Source organism: Falco punctatus (assembly GCF_963210335.1).
Source record: "Falco punctatus genome assembly, chromosome: 1".
Taxonomy (NCBI): Eukaryota; Metazoa; Chordata; class Aves; order Falconiformes; family Falconidae; genus Falco; species Falco punctatus.
The window spans coordinates 11,279,255-11,296,703 of NC_137580.1; the positions used below are offsets into that span (position 1 = coordinate 11,279,255).

General features: G+C 41.1%; 1 protein-coding gene across 7 annotated transcripts in view; it reads right to left on the reverse strand.

The window, feature by feature from the left end:
- Positions 1 to 457: 457 nt before the first annotated feature.
- SLC7A11 (solute carrier family 7 member 11) overlaps positions 458 to 17,449 on the reverse strand; it is a 176,322-nt gene continuing 159,330 nt past the window's right edge. For all 7 annotated transcript variants that reach the window (XM_080403016.1, XM_080403015.1, XM_080403014.1 and 4 more), the window contains 6 exons: positions 14,683 to 14,806; positions 13,381 to 13,484; positions 12,802 to 12,898; positions 9,632 to 9,781; positions 7,783 to 7,960; positions 458 to 2,709 (listed from right to left, as the gene is read on the reverse strand). In XM_080403016.1, coding sequence (XP_080259142.1) covers positions 2,642 to 2,709; positions 7,783 to 7,960; positions 9,632 to 9,781; positions 12,802 to 12,898; positions 13,381 to 13,484; positions 14,683 to 14,806 — 721 coding nt within the window. In that variant the 3' untranslated portion in view covers positions 458 to 2,641. The remainder of the gene's footprint in view (positions 2,710 to 7,782; positions 7,961 to 9,631; positions 9,782 to 12,801; positions 12,899 to 13,380; positions 13,485 to 14,682; positions 14,807 to 17,449) is intronic.

Consider the following 17,449-nt stretch of genomic DNA (forward strand, 5'->3'; position numbering starts at 1 on the left):
AAAAAAAAAAAATTACATATAAATTTTATCCTTTATTCTAGAGTACTTCTTTTATAAGTCTGAAGACAATAATTTTAAGAAAAAGGCTTAAAAATAATTTGATGCTTTAAAAAATTTGTGAGGATATGCTTCACATCCAAGTGTAATAGAAGACCTTAATACTGACTTTTATAACACAGTGGAAACCCAATTACGATACTCTGTGTTGTGATTGTGTGCACTAAAGAAAATAAACCTAAAATCAGGATCCCTATGCATTTTCAAAAAAAATAGGTTTTTATTTTGCAGTTAATTATTTTTTCTTCCTAAAATATACAACTCACAATCAATGAGTGACAGGATTTCCCTTGGGACAAATTAACCTCTTACACGAGATAAACCTAGTAAACTGTGGTCATTGAATCAGACTTCAGAAACATTTCTAAAGTCCATGATGGGAAAATAAAGCACCATTCAGTCATATTTACAGAGCCCATTTATTTCTACAGGTTAACGCTGGCCTACATTTAAGCTTTCAAGTCATGTGGCACAATAGGAGTGAATACGTGGAAGGAATGACACCGAAAACCTGGCATCCACACTATCGATGTTCAGGTGGTTTTGCTTTGGGCTAGCGCTCGTGGGATCCCATGCACTCAGCAACCATCAGCGGATGAGTCCGTTGGGTGTGCTGCTGGAGGGCATCAGGCAGTTTATTTTTATCAGACAGAAATGCAGTTTGCGTGCCCTGAAGATGCTCCATGATGACACAGGCCAAACCCCGGAGAACTAGGATGGCAGCAGATGGCTTCAAAAGCAGGATCCTGACCCAAATGTCAATACTAATTAAACACGTGCACTGCCAACACAAAAATCTCTCTCAAAACATTTGCCTAAAAAAGTTTTGAATAACACTTTAAGTTACTGTAAAGAGAAAACATTTAAAGAAAAAAAAGCATTTCCAAAGTGTTTTCTGTATCTTAAATTACTACTCTTCTACATAATCATTTACTCTCATTTCCCTACTTCTATGAAATTCCACCATAGAAATACAAGAAAGAAAAACATGTACAAATTCAAGACATTTTACTGTACACCCTTAAAACAGTAGTTGTTCTGGATATATACAATAACATATACAATACACAGTCTCCCTTTACTGTAGTGGTCTGGCTACTAGTTGTGCTTTTCTCCCAATTTAGGAAGCTTAATGTTACTTAGTTCCATAAAAGTTTTCATGAAACATATGACTTGCTGATAGCAAACAGCTCAAAAAGTAGTGCATTCAATATTTAAGCATTATATTCTTATCATAGTGATAACAAACCTTAATCTTAAGGTTGAGTAGTCTTCAACTAACAATATAAAACTGAATTTCTAAGGATTAAAAACATTTCTTTATCTACAACTATCTTTCAAAAAAAGGGCAAAACTTCAGCTCACATTGGAGCCAAATCTCAGCTCAAACGTCATTCTCAAGATGCATTTCATTTGATTTTATCAGTTTTGCTGGCCTTTCCCCGTTTCTGCCGAGATAAAACTGGGAAGACAACACTGGCATAGCACCGGTTCCTTGGTGTTTCAAAGCACAGTCAATTGATGAGTGTGCTTGAATGAAAAGCCCACAGATTAGGTGCATATCCTACTCAAATCAACAAATCTGTTGTAGCTTGCCTTACACCTTACAAAAAGGCATTGCTTTTATTGCCATGTCATACATATACAGTATTCCCACCAGTGACTATTCTTTGTTTCTCCAACTATTTATTTCACCAACAATAATTTAAAACTTTAAAATCAAGTTTGGCTGACTGAAAACTGCAGGTCCATATGCTTCCAGATAGAAAATACTCATACAGCAACGTAGGCTGCATTCAAATGTTTTGACTCATACAATTACTCATCTGCTGTATTGTCTATACATATGTACACAGAGACACTGGCAAAAACAGTGATCATTTCCAGACTGGTAGAAACTTTAACATGTATGAAATTACTGTCTCCAGGCTAAAATCTTCCTGCCCCACTGGCAGAATGATTAATTCTGGGAAGATGGTCCTATTGGCTAGAGTATAACAACTCTGGAATGAAGAAACCTTAAAAATGCCACCACAAAGGTGTAGAAACCGCTGTGCTTCTGCATCAGTCAGTGTGCTGGTGCTCCCAGCAAGCCCGAAGAAGTCGAACCAGGCTGCCAGACGGCGTGACGGGAGGAACATTAGTAAGTGAAACTCAGCAGCTTTATCTCACCCTTTGGTGAGAGTTGGGTTCTTCAGAGACAACAAACAGGATACATTCGTCACCATATACCTGACTATTACTTACACATTGCTTAAGCCTATTTTCAGTGACAATGCAACCAAAATCCTAGTTTGACGAACCTACGGTTTGTTAAAATATGACACTGTAATAAAAGAAATAGTGAAGAGATGAGCACTCTCATCGGATAAGTTCTTGCTTTCTACATATAAACCAACCACATTAAAAAAATGTTGCAACATTCTAAAATACAGTTCTGGTAACCGACTCGCTCAGTATCCATCTCATCTGTAACTTGCTCCTCCAGTTTGCAGAACGTTGGGTAGGGGGACAGATCTCCCTTCCCTCTTCCTCAGGTTGAAATGAAACACCAAGCCAAAAGCCCAAAAGCCGTATACGAAGATCATGATTTCTGGTCTTCCTCTGATGGAACAACTTCCAAGAGGATTTGCAGTGTTACAGTTACCCTGTCTGCAAAGATAAAAGCATACACATGGGAAATTTTTGTGGGGATGGAGAAGGCAGAAGCAGCCAGGAAAATTGTCTTAGCTGCTCTGCAGCCTACTTACACATACAGTGTACAGTGGTTATATATACCAGGTGCATATATCATTTAAATATCTGATTCAAATTTTTCTTTTTTTAATGTTTTCATTGCCTCTGATCTGAGGCTATGCATATACACTAATAATGGAAGAGTACGGAGGTATAAACTTCTTCACTACAGACTTGCATGCATTTAAAGGCTATCTTAAAGCCTAATCACTCTGCATAAGTGCTTAGTTTTAACAAAGTTGCAAAGTTGAAATAAAAAGAGTGATCAAACAAGTTAATTCAGCTGTGCCAAGATCTGCCTAAGCAAAAAAGAAAAAATAATGTAAAATGAAGGAAAACAATGATCACAAAGCCTCATAGGTCTAAGAATGTCACACACCCAAAGCAACCTGACGCCGTCTTTTTGTCACTCTGGAATTCTATTTCGGTCTGGTGTTTTTAGCGGTTTTGTTTTGAGGGTGCAGATTCGTAAATGGCAGTTAATTTACATACAGAACAGTAAAATGGCATTCTTTTACCACTCCTTTCATTTGCCATACTTTTTTAGTAACTCATTTTAAACAAGCAGGAGTTGTTGTAAGAGAAAGTTCTGACTGTCCTTGTCTAGCAGGACATGTCAGCATTTACACCAGCGTGAAGTGAGGCGAGTAAAACAGCTCAACTCACAGAAGATATGACCCAAAACCACTTTGTTCCTCTCCTGTGTAAGGCAGACTCTACCATCTTTTGCTCATCTCTCTGGAGGTCACCAGTTCAGTGCAAAGCCAGGTTGCCCTTGGACTATAAACTGATGGGGTCAGAGAGGCTGAGAGTCGACAAAACTGCATTTTCCTCCCATCTCAGTCCTTTACCTGCACTGGGGACTTCAGAGCCGGGCTGAGCATGGCCAGGGTGAATGGCAGGAGGAAAGCCAGCAGCAAGAAGCCTGCAGGGCTTCACCCCTGCCATCCCACCCCTTCCAGGCTTGAGGCTGAGCAAAGGAAGGAAGAGAAAAATGGACTTTCTGTCAAGCTGAGCTATGGTGTAACAGCCCGTGGAAAAGGGCACGGCAGCAGAGGGAAATCCTGGGCATCTCGAGAGCTGGCTGTGACTTTGATATCCTGTTTGACAAACTGGGCAGAGCTACCTGCAGCAAGACCTTGTCCTCGCTGTGGCAGGAGGCACCTGCCACAGTTTTGCCCTGTGCTGGGATGGAGCTGTGGAGGAGCAATCAGACAATTATGGAGCACTGTGGTGCTTGCTTGGTTTTTTGATTGCATTAGACTCGGGAAAAGATGGCATAAGGAGTAGTTTCCCCAAAAAAAATGTTCCAATCTGTCTCCAGTCATTATCTCTGTATTGTATGCTTTGTGCAGTGCCTAAGTTACAGGACCAATTTCACATTTGTAACAAGGCAACTTAAAGTACTATGACAGTAAAGACAACTTCCCCCCCCAAATTTTAACCCTGATTTTCCCATTCAAGAGCAGAATTCACTGTAAATGGGTCCCAGGGGACAACCTCTATAAGAAACCTAGACCTGGTATCTACATAAGCACCACATAAACTTGGGTGAGGGAAGAACGCAGTAATTTACTGCATATGTATAAGACTGGATATGAAATCTGCAACAGCACAGTGCCAAGATGATTTCCTGCGGATCCCAACACCATAAACTCGACAAAGAGAAGGAAACTGAGCATATAACACTATGTCCTGAGTGAGCAAGTGTCATCCTCTGGTTATTGTAAATAACCCTGAAAGAGACATTTTGCTATAATCACAGATCTCTTTTCCAGCATGGGCTCAGGCTGTGAAGAAAGCTGGGTTCATCTTTTAAACTCCTCACCGTTCAACCCACTGTAAATTAACAGGTGTTTGAAATGTGAGTCTAGGGTTGGGTTTTCAACTGAGGAAGTCCAAACAGAAGCATTCTTGTGCTGGTGCTGCATCCTTTTACACACTGATCTGCTTTTGTAGGATTTGCTAGGCTTGACTTCTCTCATTTTCACATTAGTTCTACAAAACGCAAGAAAGCAGAGGTTAAATGAAGCCTGTACTAGCTGAAAATTATTTGTCCCAGCACATCTGGCGCTACAGCAAAATTTCTTTGGAAGAATAGAGAACAAAATGTTATTCTCGCTGCAGAGTACCACCAGACCCTATGAAACCCGCTGACTGTGAAGTTACCTTTTATTCAGTATGGTAATTTGGGAAGGAGAACGGGCAATGTAAATGCCATTAAGGACAGTCAAAACACACAGAACAAAGACATTCAGCCTCTGAGAGGACTTCTTGGGTCATCCATTCGAGGGCTCTGCTACTGTAACCAGCCTGAAACCCCTTGCGTAAATGTACTCATCTTCAGGCTGGGTCTTATCCCACTACTCATTCTGGCAGTTCAACATCCCTCTCTTCTGAGGGAATATTCTGAATATTTAGTCTAATCTTACATGGGGCGGGTCCGTACCCATGTGTTTTTGCACCGTCGCTTCAAGAGCACGTGTTCCACACAGGGTTTGTGAGCAGCTGTCACCTCTCATCTCCAAAGTACATCTGGGTTGTTGAACAAGTCAAGTTCCCCAACAAGGTGACTTGGCGAATGGGTGAAGAGAGCCCACCCCTGCCCCCCCCCCCCCCCCCAGCCCGCTCACGCGCTGAGCGGTGCAGGTGAAGCAGCCTGAGAACAGCCTGGTTAGCAGGGTGCTGCGTTCAGACTAGCAGGCTCTGCCCGCCCCTGTAGTACTAACCAAAATGCTTCGTCGAAGTCTGAGGAGACTGTACCTACCACATTCGCTTTGTCTAGAAAAATCAGTTATATTCTCAGAGAAAGTTACCCAGCTAATCTGCAAAAATCTTCCTCCTAAATGACAATGCCATTTTTTCACTTTGTCCCTTACCTCATGTCTGGAATTAGTCTTTCATGCCTGTGTACCCCTAATGCATATTGTTTCAAGGTTAGAATATCAAGCTTGCAGCTGCCCAAAGACTTTTCTTTTCTATATCTCACAGAGGTACCTTAAGTGAATTTATCCTCATCCAATGCCTTTGAAAAATGCTCTCAGGCTATACAACGGAGCTCCCGCAACACTCACAAAATAATGCCAGTTTAATGACTCCACACAGGAGGTTTATTGTTTCTTCCGAGTCAAAGAAAAAAACTCCAATCTTTTTATTTAACAAGTAAATCTCCACTCTGCTCCACCCCAAAACTGTCAGCATCAGTTTTCTGTCATTACTGTTGTTATTCTGAGAATAATAATTGCAAAGCAAACAAGCTGTTTCACCCACTGACGGGCGTCTGCTGATTTGCCCCCTGAGCCAGTGCACCATGCCCATCCACAGGTATTACACAGGCACCAAGCTTGCTTTCTAGGGGAAGTTTGTGTTATCTGAAAAGCTAGAAGATTCACCTTCGTTGTCACAGCTGGCAGAAAAAGCGTCACATCTACCCAGTCTACCTTAAAGAGAATATTTTTTCTCTCACCCATGTAATGTAGTTCAACACTGGCATCCTGTGGCCAGAGATTCAAGTAACTGTATTCCAAAACCTCTGAGACTTCACAGAAAATGCCGAAAATCTCCTGAGTTTGATAAGGGAAAATTTCCTAGTCCCTAAATGTCAAGGCTGAGAAATTATAAACAGATGAAAGCCCATCTATTTAACAGAATGTCCTTTTGCATACAACTGTTTTCATTTTCCCGGGAGCTTTCTACTCATTCCCAGGACATTGCAAGTCATTTATAACTTTTTGGATATAAAATTAAGCAGACCAGAGTGTGCCAGCCTTAAACTAACATCTCTTTCTGTAAATACTTTCTGCCCTACTGTTATGGACTTCCCAGCATGAATTGAGAGGAAAATTCATAGATCCTACAAGAGATAGGGTATATCTACATAACCTATATTTATATAGAGAAAATACATCAGAAAGGTTACAGTATAATAACATATATATAAACCCCCCATTCTTCTATTGTGAGCTAATCCTTTTAAATCATCCCTTAAGTCTGAAGCACAGAAGACAATATGCATTTTTGATTCAGAACCTATACAAATAAACTTATTTTAGTTAAAATCTTTCATGGGTTGAGTTTTTCTTTTGCAGCAGAAGAGATTTTCTTTCCATTTTGCTTAATAAATTATCCATCATGCATCGAACATTTTGCCTATATTCTTGTTTCATGTTTTGAAAATTACCTCCATTTGGGAAAATTATCATGCTGAGTAACAAAAAAAAAAAGAACAATGGGGAGCTGTAATAAATGATACTGACTTCTCTCTAATTGAAATGCTCCAAATGCTTCTCCAAGACATCAGAACTTCCACAGATGCTTTCAAAAATTTTCAGAAATGCTATTGAAATGATTCTCGGTGTATTTCAGGTGTGAAATACTACAGCCAAGTCACACAGAAGTCATTTTCCATGAAGCACGGACACAATTTCCACAGAGGTTTGTCAGGCATGGTATATTTTGCCATCATTTTGTCAGGAGCCACCGCTAAGGACAATATTCCTATGCCAAGCCTGCCTGAGCCTGTCCCATTCCAAATACCGCTCAGTAGTCCACAGACACATGGTCTCAGCAGGAAGCACCAAGCCCATCCTATCATTACAAGTCCGATGTTTAAGTTTCCAAACCGATTCCCCTAGGAGAGTAACACCATCTCTATTAGCATAGGCCAACAGCCAGCGCAGGGAGATGGGTGATTTAAAAGGAATCAGATGTTTGGAGGGGAGGGAGGGGAGAAGGTGACTGGGGGAGAGGCATCCAGTCATTTAAAGTCAATCACCAGCTGAAGAATAGGCTTGCTGTAAATCTCCTTAGTTAGCGGACATTGATTGTAACCGGCAAAGCAACGCTATAGCATGTGCCGAGCAGAACCTTGCATTGTCATCCCCTGCTCGCAGCAGCTGAGAGGATTGATTGGAAGGATTTCACAATACGGGGAGCCCTGAAGAAATTCCCAGAGTCAGCACAAAGGACAGAAGTCCCACCAGCACTTACCTAGAAGTTTTCTGAACCATTTTGGCTTCTTGTCCCATACAATAAAGAGGTAGTAGGCAGGAACTCCCGTCAGGGTTATCACAAACCCAATCCCGGTATTCACTGGATCAGAGTAAAGTGACAGTGCAACCATGAAGAGGCAGGTGAAGGAAAACAGCGCTGGAATAAAGAGAGGCACCTGAAACATAACCACACAGAGAACCATTACTTTACATTGACCTTGTTATTGAATGACTATGGCATTTAATGTTCCATGAAATGTAAATTGGATAAAACCCAGCAGTACAGGATAGTTCTGGAGAAATATGGGTACCTAGAACATGCACACAAAATGTCAGGGACTGCAGAAACCAATCTAGGCAGAATGCTGTGCAGTGAGTACTATAGAAGTCCTTTAATTATACACTAAAACACTGTGATGGTTTATGTCCTTTAAGACATAAGGGCTGTAAATAAGTTACATCGCAAAAGCCCTTTCCCTAATCCCTCAGCAGATAAGCAAGCAGCTCTAACTGCAGTAAAGATTTCCTCTTTGATAATTACCTATTAGAAAACATTTTAAAACACAACCAGGAGTTCAAGTCACCTTTTAAAACTATTAAGAACATATTGATTTTTTTCCTAAGGTAAAAATCAAAATCTAGCAGGAAGAGAGCAAATTAAACACCAATTTGACTAGTGATAAAGATACTTGATAGCATTATGCAAGTGCAGCTACTGAAAAAGCACTTTCTGACTGTATGACTGATAGCATTATCAATGTCACTGTTGAAAGTACAAAAAATAGCAATATCAAATTAATTCTCTCAATTTCCAAGAACGCTACAATCGCTATGTTAGCACCTCTCTGAAGGAAATGCCTACAGGCATGGCTTGTGAGATGTTCGGTGTAACGGAGAATTGGAGAATTCCCTGGAGATTATTCTCTTCCTTTCATTCCTTGAAGCATTACTGTTCCTCTTTTGTGCACTGTCAAAGCCTTTTTTTTTTAATCAAAGCAAAATAGGTTGTGCTGTTGACCTTCTTACTTAGAGATATACCTACAAGAATGCAACAGCACACATTCTTAGCTTTTCACAAAATAGGCTTCTTGGCGATATATAAATAAGGATAGATTCCTCCAATTTTTTCATGATGGACGTTATCTTTCCAAATACACAATGCGACAACTTATTTTGTAAGATGTTATTTAAAATAAGCAGGAAGAATGGCAGAAACAAGGCCAAAGTCGCTACTGTCCAATGGGCCAGACTATTAGCATTTTCTTCCTGGCTTCACAATAACTGTGTCTGCAAATCCATTGCGAGTCATAAATATCATGATAATGGCACTAACAACTTATTTGCATATCAAATTGGCAATGAAATAAATGTTTAATATTAATGCTTATGCTTGACATGAATGCTGTTGGCAAAATTATTCAGGCTTTTATCAAAGGAGACGTTAGAGGACTGGCTGAAAATCAGGTGGGCACAGGTAACCCCAATATTTGTAGTTCGAACCCTACGTGACTACACGGGACTAGAGGCATTTTCACACAGCTTGCATCACGTTGCCTCAATGCAACAGACTGGCAAAACCCAGCAAACGCCTTTGCTTTGGCACAGCAGCTTCAGCCCCCCCGCCCCCAGGCACAGGGGAATAGGCAAGAATTGTCATTCAGGAGGGAACACAGAACTTGCAGGAAAACGCTCAGAGACCTTTCAGTGCAAAAGGCTATTTTCTATTAACTGTTTTTTCTCAAAAAAGAGGTTGGCTTTCGACAGAAGAAAATGCTGCTTTACTGTCTGACTGTACAATGGATAAGAGGGAGAAGGATTCACGTAAAACAGTAGAGAGCGGAGGTTACCTTGAACGGACGAGGCATATCAGGACGTTTATATCTGAGATAAATCAACCCAGCAACTACTAGTCCAATAAAAAGCCACCTGGCAAAACTGAGGAAATTCAGGAGGCTGTAGAGATCCCCGTTGAATAACATTATCATTGTGAGAGGATGCTGCAAAAGAAATACAGAGCAAAAAAAGGGTTTAGTGGCTTGATCTATTATTTTACAGCAGCGATGTCAAATTTTTCCACAGGGAGAAGCAGCACAGCCTTTTGCAGACACCCGAGAGCCACAGACTTCGGGACTGCCTTTGTCATGCAATCAGGTGTGTGATCAATACCTAGCTGTCCCCTGAGATCACGTTTGATCAATATACATCTGTCCCCAGTAGCCACATGCGATAATATATATCTGTCCCCTGTGACGCAGGCAAACACGCGGGGACACAGCCCACTGCATCACCAAACTGCTCGAGCATTGTGGGCACCATTCTCACAGGACCTGACAAATATATTGGCCCACGGGGGTTTTCCTCACTCATCACTGATGCAAATGGTAAGAGCAGTTAAATTTTGGTCACATCTAATCATACGAAAGCGGAGGTTGCTAGGTGTCTTGTGGAAAGAAGAAGTCTTACAGTCCTCCCAGCTGCAACAAGGGGACTCGGTGAAGAGGGCATGGAAAGGGGTAGTGGCACACCACGGGATGCCAGCTGGGCACACTGGGGTGCCGCCAGCTTGTCTTTGCAGCATGCCTTTCAGGCTTGCAGGGTGTAGACTTATTGCACATCGGAAATGCAAACATTTCAAAGCAGAGAGAAGCATTTAGCTGTCACTCAGGCAGCTACTGAAGAGCAAGGAGAGGGGACGCCAGAATAAATACATTTCCGCATTAAAAAGCTGTTCTGAGGTACAAGGTTTCTGTGAGGCAGGCAAAAGCTTATGTACAAACGAGAGCGTTGTGCCTTGGGTTAGATGATTAGTGTAGACTGAAGGGTAATGCCTGGACAAAAGCAGAATATTTGTAGCTTGGATCAATTCCACAGGGTAGTCTGCACTTCCCATGTGAGACACCCTACGCCCACAATGACACAGTCCTTGCATTTGGGAATGAAGGAATGAATCAAATGCATTATAGCCTTTGCTGTTCAGCAAGAGGGAAGATCCTGGCAGCGATGGCCTCTCTAGGTTTACAACAAAGCAACAGGTGAAATCAACTGCAGATGCAGTAAAACACTGGGCTAAATCTTTACATAAGGAAAACTAACTTGTATGAGTTATCTAGATTCACAGCCTCTCTCTCCTTTTTTTTTTCCTTTTTTTTCTTTCTTTTTTTTTTTGTTTTGTTTTGTTGTTTGGTTTTTTTTCCTCTTTTGAGCAGTGAAGACAGGATGGATTTGAACCAGAAGGATCAGTATTTCAAATGTGGGTCTCTGGCTTCCAACCTCCAATGACTTACAAAGTGGTTCTTCCCACACAGATGTTAAGCAAACTCCTTCTCTGTAAAGGTCAAAGGAAATATTTTTTTTGCCACTGAATTATATTTTGAGCAAGATCTCTTCTATATAGACTCAGCCCCTAAAAGTTTAAAATCCCAGTTATAAGCATGACTATGCAAGAAAGGGCCATGGACAGTGAAGGAGAACTATCAAGAGAGAAAAAAAAGTAGGGTTACAATCAGATTGCATGATTTCTTGGACTTCCTACACACACATCTATGAAATGCCAAGTTATAAATACATAAAGAGATTTCTTAAATCCTAAAAATATGTTTTTATTTAACAGGCCTCAAACACTGAACATGCTCATTTTTGCAGTTGATCCTCAAGAGCTCTTTCCTTTTTTACAGTGTGCAGACTTTGGCAGGAGAAATAAAATAGGAAAATGTTAAAATGCAGGCTATTGATGCAGAATATATCCTGCAACTACTCCATTTCAAATAAGGCAAAAAAAAAAAAATTACAATCTCTGAAGGAAAGCCATCTTCATATGAGAATCTGACTTTTTCAAAGGAAATCAATGTACTGGTGTAACAGGACCAGACGCAATAGCAGAAAACGTCTTTCAGAAAAAATATAGTATGTTAATACATTTTGTGCATTTCAGTCCGCAGAAAACCATCAATGCAGTTTACCCAGAAGGTATGAGTACTACACCTGAAGAAATAAAATGCAAAGTAAATGCTTATGTAAAATGAATTCCATTAACTTTTTACTATAAACACATTGCCTAATTTTCAAAATTTGGAAGGCTAAAAATTCAACATTGCAGCTGGCACTTCAGAAGCAAGCTTATAGGCATCTATGGCAAAAAAACCCCTGATTTAAATTCCAGTACAAGCATTCGTTTTTACTAGCGCAGACTCACAGATGCACATGTGTCCTCTGCTGTGGCTAGAACTCCCCACAAATGCAGAGGTCTGTCAAGGTACATAATAGTCATCGGTGCCGAAAGATAGGCTGAACACCCATGAATGATATGAAGACTGCAAGTGAAGTGAAAATCTTCCTGGCACTATGCAAACCGAGGTTTGAGGTCACTATTTTGACATTTTGTCCTAACATCTTACCATGCAAATTAGCCTGCAATGGAAACACATGGCCAACATTTAGCTCTGCTGCTATTTTAAAAGGCAGTAATAGGATTTCCACTATAATACTGGTGGTTTTCCTTAGACAATTCACAGGCTATTGCCCAGGCACACGTTCTCTCATTTTTTAATCACCACTACACTGCACTGCCGAGGGTTCCCCTTCCATTATCTTAGTGTATAATTGTTTGCATTTTTCACTATAAGGTGGTATAATGAGCCTTTAGGGTGCTCCCAGATGCTGGTGTTTAGCTTCACTTTCAGTTAAATGAATCCCTTTTTTGCTTGTTTGTTTAACTGGAATTTGTTTCTCTGAAAGGGAACTAGCTCATCGCTAGCAGGTCCTTAGAAATAAAGGGCAATAAGACATGAATTAGGTTGCAACAATAGGCAGTCAAGTGCTACCAACAAGATAGCAAGGAGATGATAGAATAAGAACAACTCCCAAATCTCATTCCTCTCTTTGCTGTCCTCTGCCCTGCCCAAAGCCCACGTACACATTAATAAATGGGACTCAAGCAGTGCCCAAATTCTGTTCGAATCCTCCAGAGCAAGCCTGTAATATGAATTCTTTTGCAGGAACATTTGTTTGTATGATTTACCAAAACAATGACAGCTGGCAGAGGAGTGTGCTTGCGGACATGAATCATGGAGAGAATTTCCGGAAGGTGACCCTCGCGGGATGCAACGAAGAACATCCTGGTGGGAAATAAATGTGGACAGACTTTAAATGTGCTCATTACTGTGACTAGGCAAAGCGGCTCATGAAAGTCACAGAGCCCAGCGGCACTTCTTAGGCTTGTTTGAGGGATTCTGAATGAAAAGACTGGCGGGAGAAGCCCATACACAGAAATCAAAGTCATCTCTGAAGGTGTCCTCTCCTTACCTTACACGATGATCGGTGCTTGGATTTAGTTAATATTTTCCCTTCTTCACATGAAACAAAGCAGCCATTAATTAAAGGCTATGCTCAGAGGGATCCCTTTCCAAACCATTCAGAGGGTTTTAACAATAAGGTACAAAAGTCAACAAGAACAAAGTGAGAAAAAGCCTCGCACCTGGTAAACATTTGGGTTTCATTTCCTGCTAAAGGAACAAATCCTACCCTCCCTTCTCCTTGCTTCCTTACTTTCAGTGCATATCCCATGCCCATCACCCCCAGTAATATTAGCAATGCTCACCTGGAGACTGCGAAAATGCCGCCATTCATAGAGCCAAAGCAGGAGAGAGCAACAAATACTGGTACAGCTAAAGAAAAGTTTCCCATTAGTCGTTCGGCAAAGGTCTGTTAGAGGACAGAGAAACATACAGTGATTTTTCATAAAATGTGAAAGTCATTTTGCTCTATTAACAAATTATTAAGCAAGGTAAGTTTTATTTCATTTAAACCCCTGGTCTGCGTCCCCCACTGAAAGTTGTGCTATGCATTTGTTACCTCTTCTTTGTGACACCAATGGTACTGCAGATGAGCTCTCCCATCCTTACTCCTGACTGCGTGTGGAAGACTGCCAGTTGAGGCAATGCCGAAGAGGTCGAATCAGGCCCTGATTTATGTCCATTTAGACCATTATGACACCAAAAAAGAAGACCCAGTCTGAATGGATCTGGGTTTGATCTGTACACCCCTTTTTTTTTTTTTTTTTTCTACAGCCTTCATTTTACTTAGCTGATGCTACCCAGTGGTGTAGTCCATCCACTCACACTATATTGTTCTAGGTTACCAGAAGAGCCTTAATTGGAGTTTGGGGCACCACAGGAGACATGCACACTGTTCTTCAGGTTTGCAAAATGTTTTGTTTCTAAATCTCCCATGAGCTACAGAATTTGGTCATTTTTTAAGTGCCATGTCAATTGAAATAGCCATAGGCAGTGTCACTACTGGAAAGTAAATGAAAAATTTTATTTCCTCATTGTGAGTCAGATACCACCAATATAAAAATCAGTGTCATCACCACAATTCAGCAAGAACAATCAAAGCAATACTTCCAAGCAAGGTTGCCTTGCAACTCCTTCCCAAATGAACTCCAGTATTCAGAGCCACCCCCTTCCTAAATTCTTGGGACGCATGTTGTGCACAGACAGTGTTACCGCTTCTTGCTACAAACAGAATCGTTCAGAGCTCCCCCTTCCACCATTATCTGTGTTCCCTGCTTCCCAGGAGCTCAGCCTACAGTTTAGCACAGATTTTTTCAAGCATGTACTCGGCTATAAAATTTAAGTCCTATTGACTTTGTTATATCAGGTAAATAAATACACTCTAACATTACATTACAAATGCTATCGATGGCCTTAAGTGCAATCCCACTCATCACTCAAAAATCAGATTAATTTCACGGGGATGCTAGTATGTGGTGTAAAAGAGGAGCCATAGAAAAGCCTGACTGGATGTGTCCTCCCAATTTTTTCCCCCTGGAAATAAGAATATATCAACAAACACAACTGCAGCAGGGATACAGCTTTGTGGTTTTTCTTCTGTAACTTACCACTGCTACAGCTTTTGAAAGCAGCAATTCCCCAGCACTGATTGTAGTGAAATAAGCCACGTTTGTTAACACATAGCCAACTGTGACGATAATCATTGAAATGCATATTGCGAGGGGTATGTTTCTGAAATACACAAGGTAGCTCATTATTTTGCAATCTGGTTGCTATTCCCTGAACATGAAACAAATAACATGAGAAGAAGCCACTAATGATGGTGAATGCACATTTGGTGATCCCGAAATATCATAATTAGAAACTACCAGTAAAAAATAACATATTGAAACAAAACCATCTAGACAAAATAAATAGGTTTATAATGGAGAGGTGAGAAACCATTTGAAAGAGGAATCCTTTGGGGATGCCAAGAGGTTGTGGTCCCTGTGCTTCCCACACAGGACTTGTGGCTCATTTGAGCTGCCTACCCACACTGACTTTCAAGCTGAGCCCAACAAGTAGGCAGCAGGCAGCAGGGCTTGAACCAGCAATAAGGCAGGTGACAGAGGCAGGTGATCCAGCTCTTTATCAGGAGAGCAATCACAGTGACATCTCCAACACACCTACTGGCACTTGATGACTGCCCACCTGGAGGCTGTTCGACACCTTCCCCTGGATGCCAAAACATGTAGCATGTGATATTCTGCCCTTTCCTCCTCTGTGCAACTCTTCCCTCGCACACCGCACCATATCCCAATTATCTCTCTTGCTATTCAGGGATACATCAGGGCAGGATATGACACAGAAATAGGAACAGCACAAATTTGTACCGTTAGCACAGCACAAATAGCACTGAACAGTACAAAACCCCTGACAGCTAAAAGACAGCTATAACACACAAATAAATAACAACACCGAACTTTTGTATAGCATGTGCTCCCAGGCAGCAGAGCAGAAAAGCAGAACTACTTCTATTTTAAAGAAGAGGAACAGAGGCACAGTGAATTAGTCCGAAGCCACGCTGCAGGCAAATGTTCTAGTTAGAAAACCCCCTAGATGTTTCAAGCATTATTCTAGTCTCTTTCCACTTGATATCATTCTTGATATCACTGATATCTGCATAACACCAAGAAGAGACTCAGATCTGAAAGGAATATTTGGGCCTTTAATTCCAAGGCTGAGAGTTACAGTTGGGAAGACATGGTACATGCACTCCCTCTGAGGAGAGCTGGGAGCTCCTGCTTCACCACCAGTTCCTTCCAGCGGTCTAAATTGAGATTGCTTTTGAAAAGATGGAAGGGTTGCCGTATTTAGAGAACTCTGTTGTGAAGATCACATCATCAGGTGGGAGAGAGGCAGAATGAGGAATTCTGGTTTTCCAGAAGGGACCACAAGCACAGTCCTAAAGGACTATTGCAAAAAAAAGTAGGAAAAGGTGTTTTGAAAGCCAAGACAAAGAACCATTATTATCTGATATTTCTCTCAAACACAAACAGCTGGAACAGAATTTAAGGATCCTCTTCACTACCAGTCCTTATTTCTCAAATAAATCCTTGACATCAGTACGCCTGTATTGAGCTGAAAACAAGCGCTAAACTGATACTAAATGAATAAATAAATAAAGTGGAACGGTATCACTGTTCGTATCTTGCCCACCTTAGTAGCCATGGTGTCAAATATTATCATTAACTCAGACACACAGGCAGGTAGGTGAGAAGATCATGCTGTATTGCAGCACCAACTCTGGGTAGGCTTGACAACACTGCATTAACCCACTAGCACCTCACGCACACAGCCTCAGGTCAAAAAGCTGGAAGGAGGGAAGCCAGTCGTCTTATAGGATGTGCTTGGTGATGGAGAAGGCAACGGTAAGGACCAGAGCAAATAGCACAAAACAGAAGTGCTCTATTGCTGAAAAAAAACCTCAAAGGTACTGACTCAAGAAATACTGAAGAACTGTATGTTGATATGTCTGTGCAAAAAGTGGGTTTGTAGGTCAGTTGCCAGATATTTTGCATCCGGTTTGGCTGATGTTCTTACCTGACCTGGGTGTAAATTGAATTCAATCCACTTAGCATCTGATTCAAGGTACGGATACATGGTTTCAAAGCCTCTCAGAACAGATATTTTAATTATATCTCCTAGGTCATAGCTGAATGCTTCAACCACCAAGCTATTGGATAAACCAGCACTTACTCCAACCTTAAAAAAAATATTTTCAGCCAAAGATAGCAAATTTGTACTGTTTTCACAAACACCATTTGAACGACTGAAACCACACTCTTAAACTTAACAAACTGCCTTTGTTCATTCTAACTCTTACCAAATATCTGCTTGCTGTATTAACTTCTAATTTAAATCCAAATCTAAACCAAAACGGTAGTTCAAAACTAAGGGGAACAAAAAAAATCAACCAACCAACCAAACATACTAACCATGCTTCCAAACATGACCCTTTTCTTTTCTTAGCACTGCGGGTCCTTCCTTGTTAGACTGAAAAGCACTAACCCCCTCCAACAGTAATACCAACAACAACAAAAAAAAAAAAAAACAAAAAAAAAAAAAAAAAAAACCCAAAAAACAAACTCAGGAGAAGAATAAAACCCCAAACCCAAGCCAGAACTAGTCAGGAAGCACTATTCATTAAAAAGCCTGCAGATTATAACTCATGCCTGGAGCAGCACAAGGGATGCTGTGACTTCTAAGCTCCCGAGTGCCAGCCTTCTGAGCGAAGCGAGCGCGGAGGTTGGACCTCCGTTTGCCTGCCGGCAGGAGCAACCCTTCAGAGGGCTGCCGCACGCTCGCACACGGCCCCTCCGAGGGCTGCTTATT